Source organism: Poecilia formosa, unplaced genomic scaffold (genome assembly GCF_000485575.1).
Source record: "Poecilia formosa unplaced genomic scaffold, Poecilia_formosa-5.1.2 Scaffold1132, whole genome shotgun sequence".
NCBI lineage: Eukaryota > Metazoa > Chordata > Actinopteri > Cyprinodontiformes > Poeciliidae > Poecilia > Poecilia formosa.
Window position 1 is genome coordinate 306 of NW_006801071.1, and position 9766 is coordinate 10071.

The 9766-nt window shown below is 37.3% G+C and overlaps 1 protein-coding gene across 1 annotated transcript in view; it reads right to left on the reverse strand.

Annotated features, from left to right (window-relative positions):
* Positions 1–4391: 4391 nt before the first annotated feature.
* The window catches only part of chrm4a (cholinergic receptor, muscarinic 4a), a gene marked incomplete at its 5' end in the record, with an annotated part of 19767 nt that continues 14392 nt past the window's right edge, over positions 4392–9766 (reverse strand). Inside the window, one exon of the mRNA XM_007544386.2 lies at positions 4392–4735. Coding sequence (XP_007544448.2) covers positions 4442–4735 — 294 coding nt within the window. The remainder of the gene's footprint in view (positions 4736–9766) is intronic.

Genomic DNA, 9766 nt, shown 5'->3' on the forward strand with positions numbered 1-9766 from the left:
TTTCAAGAGTTTATTTCTGTTTATTTGAATGGTTGTAGCTTGAAAGTAAGGAAAACCAAAAATGTAATTTCTTAGAAAATAACATGAGAGCAATAAAATAAATCCTTGAAAGCGACCGTATTGGTGGAAAGTAAAATGGAAGGGAAAAAGTCTGGAAGAACAGGGATAACCACAACCTAGAGAAGGTAGTGAAACAAAGCACCTTCACTGGAAAGGAAGAACCAAAGGCTTGGACTATGGTTGAGTCTTCAAGAGCCACTGCACTCAGACATATCCAGTACATGGACAGTAACCATCACGTTCCTTCAGTTAAATCTTGAACCAGAGACAACATCAGAAGCCGCTAATCTGAACTGAGGAGACAAAGGTTTGGACCGGATCGGTGGTCCAAAGTCTTGTCTCTTGTCTTGCCTCCATATCATGAAGTATTTCATGTCAATGGATCCCCAATCAACTATTGAGTGAATATAGTTCATGAAATGCAAGAAAGCTTAGAAAGAACCAACTTCAACTCAACTACAAAATAAAATAAAAATATGAGCATTTATGAAAAAGTGGATTTATTGTACTTCAAGGGCAGTGTCATTGTGAAACACAGCCATGTAGGATTAGGTGTGTGCTTCACCCTCTCTTTTTATGATGGAGATTGAGGCTGTGCTCTTTTATGCACAGGTTGAATAAGCAAAACAACCCAATACTACCAGTGGCAAAACCTACATGAAGTGGGGATTGGAAAAGCAATATGGTCCAGTAATGCATGTATTCATGCTAGACCTTCTAAAAAAGCGTCAGCAGTGCAATCAGAGCGTGGTGGATCAGCTGTGTGATAACAACAATGATGCAGCCACAGATGTTCTTTTGTTGATAAAATCATGAAGAGATTGCTCTGTGTAGTCGTGAGCTCATCCATTCCCTTCCTTCTTCTGCAGCCATGATTCAAATACGTCTAACAGAGTTCCAGGTATGGTACTGATCATTCATGCACATCCCTAACTCAACACGGTACCATGTGCAAGGTACTAACAGCAAATCCTTTTCTGGTCAGTCACATCACCACAATGCATTCCTTGCATGGTGCACTAATTTGGAAAGAAAGTGAAAACCAAGTGGAACTAATAACATTACTGTAAACTTAAAGAAGCTATAATTTTACCACTTAGGAAGGTTTCTTTTGTAGGAAACATTCACCATTGTGCTTCCTAGAAACAGAGAGGCACCTGATGCTTTTGTTTGAAAAAAATATTTGTACCGATTGATAAGTAAACTGTAATCATTAATATTTAAAAGTGTTTCATGTAATACCTAAAGACTGAAAACATATTAATGTACTCTAAATGAAAACAAAAAAATATATAGTCTTGAGTCAACACTGGACTGTTAATATCATCATAGAAGCATGAATGCTTTCAAGTGTGTGTTTACTTTTTACACTATAACATTCAAATCCATAATATTCGTCACAGGAAGAGGGTAGAAATCTCTTTTCCAAAAATAAGTCCTTGATACTGAGAGTAAGAAAAAATGGTAGAAAAAAAGAGTTGTGTGATTCGGACCTCCAAACACTGAAAGCACTTTATGACTGAGAATCTCAGACCAACATCATCATTGAGACGTCTGTAAAGCTAATATCAAAACATGTAGTGTTAGCCTACATCCTCTGGGATGTTTGCTACTTTTAAGTTGCTTTTAAGTAGTAGAAAAGCTTCATGTTTTTCTTGTCTACTAGCTTCATGGAGAAAGCATGTCGAAACAACACTGTTATATTAGGCAGAAAATGTTCATTTTAATAATATACTGATAGCCCACAGAGAGTGTAACCCTAACCCTAACCCACTCTCTGTGTATTTCTACACAAAGTGTAGGAATACACTCTGTGGGCTATCATCCACCTGATTTTAGCTAAAGTGTTAAGATAAAAATATCTATATATGATGAAAGACTTTTAAAGACATTTATACTTAGTTGTTTATTAGTCAAGAAAAAATTGTAAGCTATTTATTTTGTAGCATTTCTACAATTAAAATACCATGAATTGCAACTTCCTGAAGATATTGAATGCTTTACACATTTATATTCAAATAGATAAATTATTTTCCTTAGTTGCATCATTATATGTACTGTAGCATAAAGTAGAACTAATTGGGTTCAGGGTTGCAAGGTGCTGGAGCCATAAGGCAAACCAAGGTCACTATTTCTTCACAGGGTCAACAGAGAGAAAGACACATCAGCTGCATACTTATTCATCACAGTAGTTAACCAAAATCTACTGGGAGGAAATCTTATTCACAGAGAGAAAGTAAAAACCTTGTTATGAGACAACATCTGAGTCACTCTGCTGACTACCCACCTTCTCCTGAAATATGAGACAACTTTTGCTGGTAATAGCATCAACACAGATGGTAGGGCCAGAACTGGACATACTGCAGAACATCATAGCTGTTGCCTCATTCACACCCAGTTTGGCAGAGCGCTTCTAAAGGAGAGGAAACGAGGACGCTGGGAAAGTTGATTTTTGCTGCTGAGAAACTTCAGTTCAACTTAGCAACATTTGGGATCAAATGCCACTTCATCCTATTGACATTTCTTCCAGTCTGGTGTTTATTTGTCAGGGCTGAGATACAAGTGATGGTATCCTAATAACCGAACCTTAACTTTTGTTGTTTTTTTGGAATAACAATGACACACACCTGGCATTGTGTCTGACTTGTTGCAGCATTACAGGCCACAGAATCTTTCTTTGTCAAACCAGAATGATTAGGATCATCCTGCTAATTTTATTAACGCTCTTGTACAGCACTTTGGTACAGTTTTATACATGTTTTAAAGTGCTATATAAATAAATTTGACATCGACAACAAAGATAACCTGAGTAAATACAAAAAGCAGATTTAAATGATGAAGAAAAATCTAACAGCCCATGAAAGCTAACAGGCTGCTGTTAGCCTTTAGCCTAAATGAACACAACTCTATGTATTGCTGAGTTTACTAACAGTATTTATGCAGGAAATTTCACTCCTGCATAAATAAAGCTTCAGAGTGCTTATCATTTGGATAAACCACATTGGATCATAACAAGATTTGTCCACATGTGTTTACACGGCCCACTGCTTCGCTCAAACATAATGTCCCTGTGGAACACAACGGCAAGGTGCTCTAATTGAATAACACAAATAACTGGATATCATTCTGAGTTCTCCCAGTAGCTATTTTCTCACTGGAGAAAAAAATGGCTTATTGTGTATAAGCCATTACTTTATAGTAAAATGACCCTACACAGTCAGTTCAATTTCTGTTAAGCCAGTCATGAAACATCCTCAGAAAATCCACCAACACATTCTGCCAGGTCAAATGAAAGATGAAAAAGGTCAAGAAGCAGAAGACAGAAACCAAGAACAATCACTGTAATTGTGTTGCCATGTAAGTGTGAAAGTGTGTATTTAATAGCCAATATTTAAAAAAAGAAAAAAAAGTCCCTTCATGGAGGGAACATTGGGGTTAAAAGTATTCACACCATGCCCAGAACACTAGCTAAAGACTTTATAAAGATACTCATCATCCACAGTGAAACCAGTCGTGTCCCACCATAGGCTGAAAGGCTCAGAGAGGAAGAAGCCATTACTCCAAACCAAACATTCAGCCAGATTACAGTTCAGGAATCCACTTAGAAACAAGAGCTTTGGAGACATGTCTGAAGAAACAAAAATGTAAGTTTTGAGCTCTTCTGACTGTTGTCATATTTAAAATGAAATAAAATAAAATAAAAAAAATCAAAAATTCAAAATAAAAACAGATGTCATCAAGAAAAAAAAAACAATCTGTGCAAATTAGAGTCTACAGACATCAGCAATAAAGTTAAAGTTTGAGGGTAAATGGATTTATAATACCCAAAAGTAAACATTCCAGTTTTGAAACAAAATGTTTTTCAGTAAAATGTTTGTGGTGCTAGTATTAGGTGGTTCTTTGGTTTATTTGGGAAAACTGCAACGGAAATGTTTTTTTCCACACAACACAAGTCACATGATCAACAGCCGGATGTTGCCACTGGCGCAAACCACAAAGAAGACAACAGGAAGTAATTGGAGGATCATGACACTGCATGTTTTTGTAACGCATTGACAAACTTATTCACACGTGATTTAAATTGCGTTTCTTATTTAATAGAAACACTACAATTGCAAAAATGTAATCGTTCAACATTATTGCAATATTGACAAATTTTGCTCACATATGCAATGGTTTGTTTCAGAGTGAGCAGGAAAGGCCTGAAGCCAGAGGACTTTAGTGGATGGAGCCTAAAAGGTGTATGTGAATAACTTCGGTAAATCAGATGATCTGAAATGGTAAAAGTTTAGTTTGTTTTAAAGTCAGGCAGTAAAAAATTTGTTATTTGGATACAGTATATGGAAATATGTTGTTGCAACACTACATTTTCACCACATGCTTACTCAGTGTAAACACTCACTTTCTTTTCTCTGGCAGCCATCTGTCTTTTCCTCTTCACTTGGCTTCTCGCGATGCTGGCAAACTTTCTTGCCACGGTTCTGGGGCGGCTGATTGGGATGGAGCGCCTCTCCGCTCCTTCCACCGGCGGGACGATCTCGATCGCTGTGATGCATTCATCACCCGCCTGCTTCGTTACTATCTTTATCTTGGACCACCTTGACGATGGGTTCATCTTGGTAAGAGCAGAGTTGGATGTCGTTGTCATGACAACTGGATTAGCATTTGTAGCTGCCTGTAATCAAAAGTAAAGAGTTTTATTAAATCTCACTGTGATTTCTCTTTTAAAAGGATTAAAACTTTTCTTTTTCATGGGTTTTTTTCATAAAGTTAGAGTAGCTAATGGTAGACAGTGATCATTTGGCTGCTCACACTGAACCAGGCTCTACTGGAGGTTTATTCCTGTTAAAGTGAAGTTCTTCTTAACTTTAAACATTCCTATGAGACACAGAAGCTCCTCTCCAGCAGCAAAGCAGGTAATTATCAGTAAGGTCTCACAGGAACTCAGTGTAACATCTGTAGAGCAAAGGGTTGAGGTGAAAGGTAATGTTCTCCTACAGCAAGTCAGTAACTGAGCTAGCAAATATGAGACAGTAAGCATAAAAGAATGGACAGTTAATTAATTGAATATAAAACCATGTAGTTGGGATTTTAAATCAAGACCATAAACTATGTTGCATTTTATACTGATTTGCTGCATCAGTTGAATGTCTGCTGACAGAGGCTCAACATTTTAAATTGCTTATTTAATAGAATTTCAATGATGAACTCTACTGGATATAATGGATGACACAGCACAGCAGCGGATCTTATTGTTGCTCCCAGCAGTTTATATCTTCTTAAATGGAAAATGTTACATGCAAAACAAACAAACAAAATCTTTTATTACCTATTTATTTTATTTTATTTTTGTTTCATAAAAAGTCATGCCACAAGCGTCCAGCGACTTTCTACCTGGAAACACACTTGGGGACACCCATCCATTATACTTTGCTAAATACAGTTTTAAAAGAAAATTATAATTTTTGTTGCTGGAAATGCACGAAAACATTCTATAGATAACCGCAGAAATTAAGTCAAATATGCTAATGTTCGTTTGGTTAAAATATTAGTTGTACTTATTGTCCTGTAGACAAAGGAGGAAGACTTCACACTTTTTGTGTTTTCAGTTGAAGAGTTAAAGCTAATGTTGGCCCAATTCAGACAGATGTTCTCCATGATGTACTGGGTTACACTGCCATTACATTCCTGTACTTCACTGACTGCATCCTGGCTGACCTTCTCCTCACAGACTAAGGTTACAAGTTGATGTGAGGGTGGAGGAGAGAAGCACATGATTGTGGTCTGATTTCCCAATCAGAACATTTTTGAAGAACTTCATGTTTGCAAACATTTGTGTTGAATAAACTTTCCATCCATCCTGACAGTTTAAAGTGGAGCTGAACGAACAAGAGTAAGACCAGAACTGCGAAGTCTTAATCCAACAGGATCGTTGTGAAAACCTGAAGCAGAACTACACACAGTTATATACCAGTATATGTCTCACAGATGAATGAGTCTGCTGTAAAATCTATCAACCTCAGGAAAAAAACAAGATACAACTGTGTCATTAGATTGTCTTATTATCCAAAGTGAAATGATTTCTGTACGTTATGAGCTCAGCAAGAAAGAAGCCATTACTCCAAAATTGACAAAAAAATTATTTGGAAATTTGCAAAAGGAAATATCTTTTCAGTTTTAGAAAAAAAATCTGTAGCATGATGATAAAATAAAATTGAAGTTTTGGTTATAATTTCCAGTTCTGTCAGGAGGAAAGGGACAAATGCTCCAGGTCATACATGTTCATGAGGTAATTCCTCCAATTACTAGAGAAACTGTTCAAGATGAACAAAGAAAATAGAAAATTAATTATCTTTATTTCTTCAGGCATATTTAAAAAGGAAACAGTTTTGATAATCTTCAGTAAAACAGAATTCATGTCAGACAATGAAATGTGAGTGTACAGTTACAGTGTGTATAAGAAACTGGTTTCAACTCTGTTCTTATTTAATTCAAGACAAACTTTACTTAAAATATTTTCTAGTGCTGTTCATAGGATATTCAGAAGACTCAAGAATTAGCAACATATTTCCGTTCATTGTCATATAGCTTATCTTTTTCTGATCATTGTCTTCTTTTTCTAAGGAAGCCAGAAGGTTCTGGCTTTAAATCCCAGTCCAGGTTCTTTCTGCTGGAACCATTCATGTTCTCTTCAGGGACTCTGACTGTTGGGTTAATTGGTCTCTTTAAATTACCTTTGGGTATGAATGTGTGTGTGCATGTCTGTTTGTCCTGTGTGTGTCTGTGTTGTGATGGGCTGGCAGCGTCTCCAGGGTGTAACTCGCCTCTCACCTGTTGACCTCTGGAGATAGGTCATAAATAGTTAATAGATGGGAAGAATGTACTGCTTTATATTGCTTTTGTTTTTATATTTCAATAATTAAAGACAATGAATTAAATAAAGGTTGTAAGATGAGGTTCCAGCCTTATCATTATTATTAGAAGTAGTACTGTAGTAGTAATATATTAATTTCTTTGCACCTTCTGCCTATAAATGACATTTTTTCATTTTGTCTTTAATATTTCTGTTTTCTGAATTTTTAAATTATTTTTTGAAAGTTTATGGCATTGATTCAATGAAACAATTTCTGAAAGACTCACTAAGGTTCTTTGGCAATCACATATGCATTCAAACTGCACCAGAGTTCACTTCAACCAAATCCAGGCCCAGGGTTTTTATTGGTCAGAGTTTGATTAACATCCCCAACATAGTAGAGTTTGATTAAAGAACAAGGCTGGTGTGAATTCAACGTAATTCACATATTTCCTAAAATGTGTCTTGGTTGCAAAGTCAGATCACAAAAACCAAATAGGCCATACATGTCTAGCCTTTTTTTTTTTACACACACTGCTGTCTTTAGAAGCTCTTTCCAGAGCCTTTACTTGCGTCTGGGTTCACCATTAAAATGTCTGAAAGATAAGCAAATATGAACCAGCACATTTGTGTGCTGATAAGAGCCGCTGCATTTGATACAAGTATCCACGGAAACCAGCCATCAGATAGCCATGCGTAGAGAAAACATGGCGATCTCAGCGTCCTGCCTCATGGAAAGATGCTCCCCCATGTCTTATCCCTGGAGTTTCCCGCTGTGAGAGCTCATCTCCAGCAGAACATCTCCCGCCCTGAACAGCTCGTGTCAACAGCATCTGGGGAAAAGAGCCGAGCCAAATTGTCTATAGAGTCTTGTGAGCATCTCTCTGTGTGTGAATAGAGCTAATGGGAACATTAATCAATGACGTGGGGTTTGAATGTATTAAAAGTGGATTTTTTTCCCCCCACTGACGTGTAAAATACAGAGCGCTGGGAATTTCTTTATCTAAATACATGGGCAGGGCTTCAGGCAAGAGGAATCTCTGTTTCAACAGTTGTTTTGGCAAAGAGTTTCACAGTTAACTGGTTAAAAAAAAGCCTCAGCCTGAGTGCTAAGAATAAACTCAGTGGGGAAAATGGTTTGAGGATGTGTGAAGAGCAGCTTAAACACCTGGAACAGTTTGTTTCTAAAGGTTAGAGAAGGAGGCAAAGATGCTCCAAGGAGAACAAAAAAGATTATTTTGAAACATTCTGATCTAAAGAAGCAATGACATTTAATCACCTTTTTCATTTTAATCTAAAATATAAAAACTTTAGGACTGATTTGCTAAAAACTAAATGATTTTGCAAAACCAACTCAGTTTTGAGGGTTCTCCTATTTGCGGATTTTTTTTTCACAGAAAACCGGCTTATTCATGAAATTCTTTTGTAAAACATCTTAAATATTAGATAAATGGAGCTTGGGAAGGTGTTGCTGGCTTGTGCTTAAAAATCAGCCAATCTACACAGCAAATTCAGAAGTGTCAGATTTCCAGTGCAAGTGTTGTATGTTAAAAATACAGTGTTAATTCAACAACATGAGTGTTAGTTTCCCTAAAACTCACTAAAGAGTTCCAAAGTGTTAAACAAAAAGCAATCCAGTCCAGTGTTGATTTCTAAATTAAGTCCAACAGTCTACATCAAAACTCAATCTGGTGTTCATTTAGAAATCAATATCAGACAGTTCCTCACACAATTGTAACATCCCTTCAAGAAGGGAGCTACAGGTAGGGTGGAGGTTGCAACAGGCTCCCAGCCTGACCTACAAAGAAACCACATGGGATAAAAATTGTCTTTATAACATCTGATGAGAACTATAAAATAGAAGCACTCTCCTGTTGAAGAGTTGATACCCAGTAGCTAATATAATAGGGTGCCCCATTGTTGACTCGTGGTTGCTAAAAACCTTACCAGACTGACTGATTTTAGTGACATAGTGAGTGTAAAATATTGAATAAAATGTTGTGCCACATGACTGGCTTTATTTTCACTCTTATATTTAACTTTATGACACACAAAGCTACAAATGAATCATCCTTATTGTCTCCAAGTGCATTCTGGGTAAAGCTTGTCACCAACGTCATCATCAGTCACTTGGCAACAAATGGCAAACTAGCTAGAGCATTTCTACAGATTACGTTAACATGTTTTGAGTTTGTGTTGTTTCATCATTAGCCTGGTGTTTCTGTTCTTCTCTTGGTTTGTTGAACTTCATGTCAGATGGATTTCAAAATGACATAGTCGCTCTCTGTGGTGATGAAACTTGTTAGTTCCTCTGTTGCGGGCATGTCCATGTTGTAAGGTTAAATTATCATGAGCTTTATTATTTGGGCCCGGTCATTAGCCCCGCCCCCCGGCCGACGTCGTCTTGTTCCGCTGCTGCGTCACGTTTGCCTGATGTAACAGAGAGAAAAGCTTGTGTGTGTCTTTGTGTGAGTTTTGATCAAAATGATTGTAGGGTTGTATGTGTTTATGAGATTTTTGATCAATGAGTTTGTTTGGAGCCACCTTGTGGTGTGATTAGTGACTGCATGCAGCGGGTCCGTCAGGCAGTCTCGTGGCTTCCCCCATCAGAATTCTGAGGAGCGCTGGTGGAACCTGTCGGACCACTTGCCTGCAGTCAAAGTCACATGGTGAAGAGTTTTTATTCTGCATTGTACTAGGTGACCGACAAGTAAATAAGAAGAGTTACACTGAAGAGCGGAGGCAGCAGTATGACGTCTTGTCTGGAGCTTATTATAACAAGGTAAGCTCCATTTTTCCGTTTACACAAGAGTATCGATTCATATACATAGTTCGCTTATCGTACGTTTATTT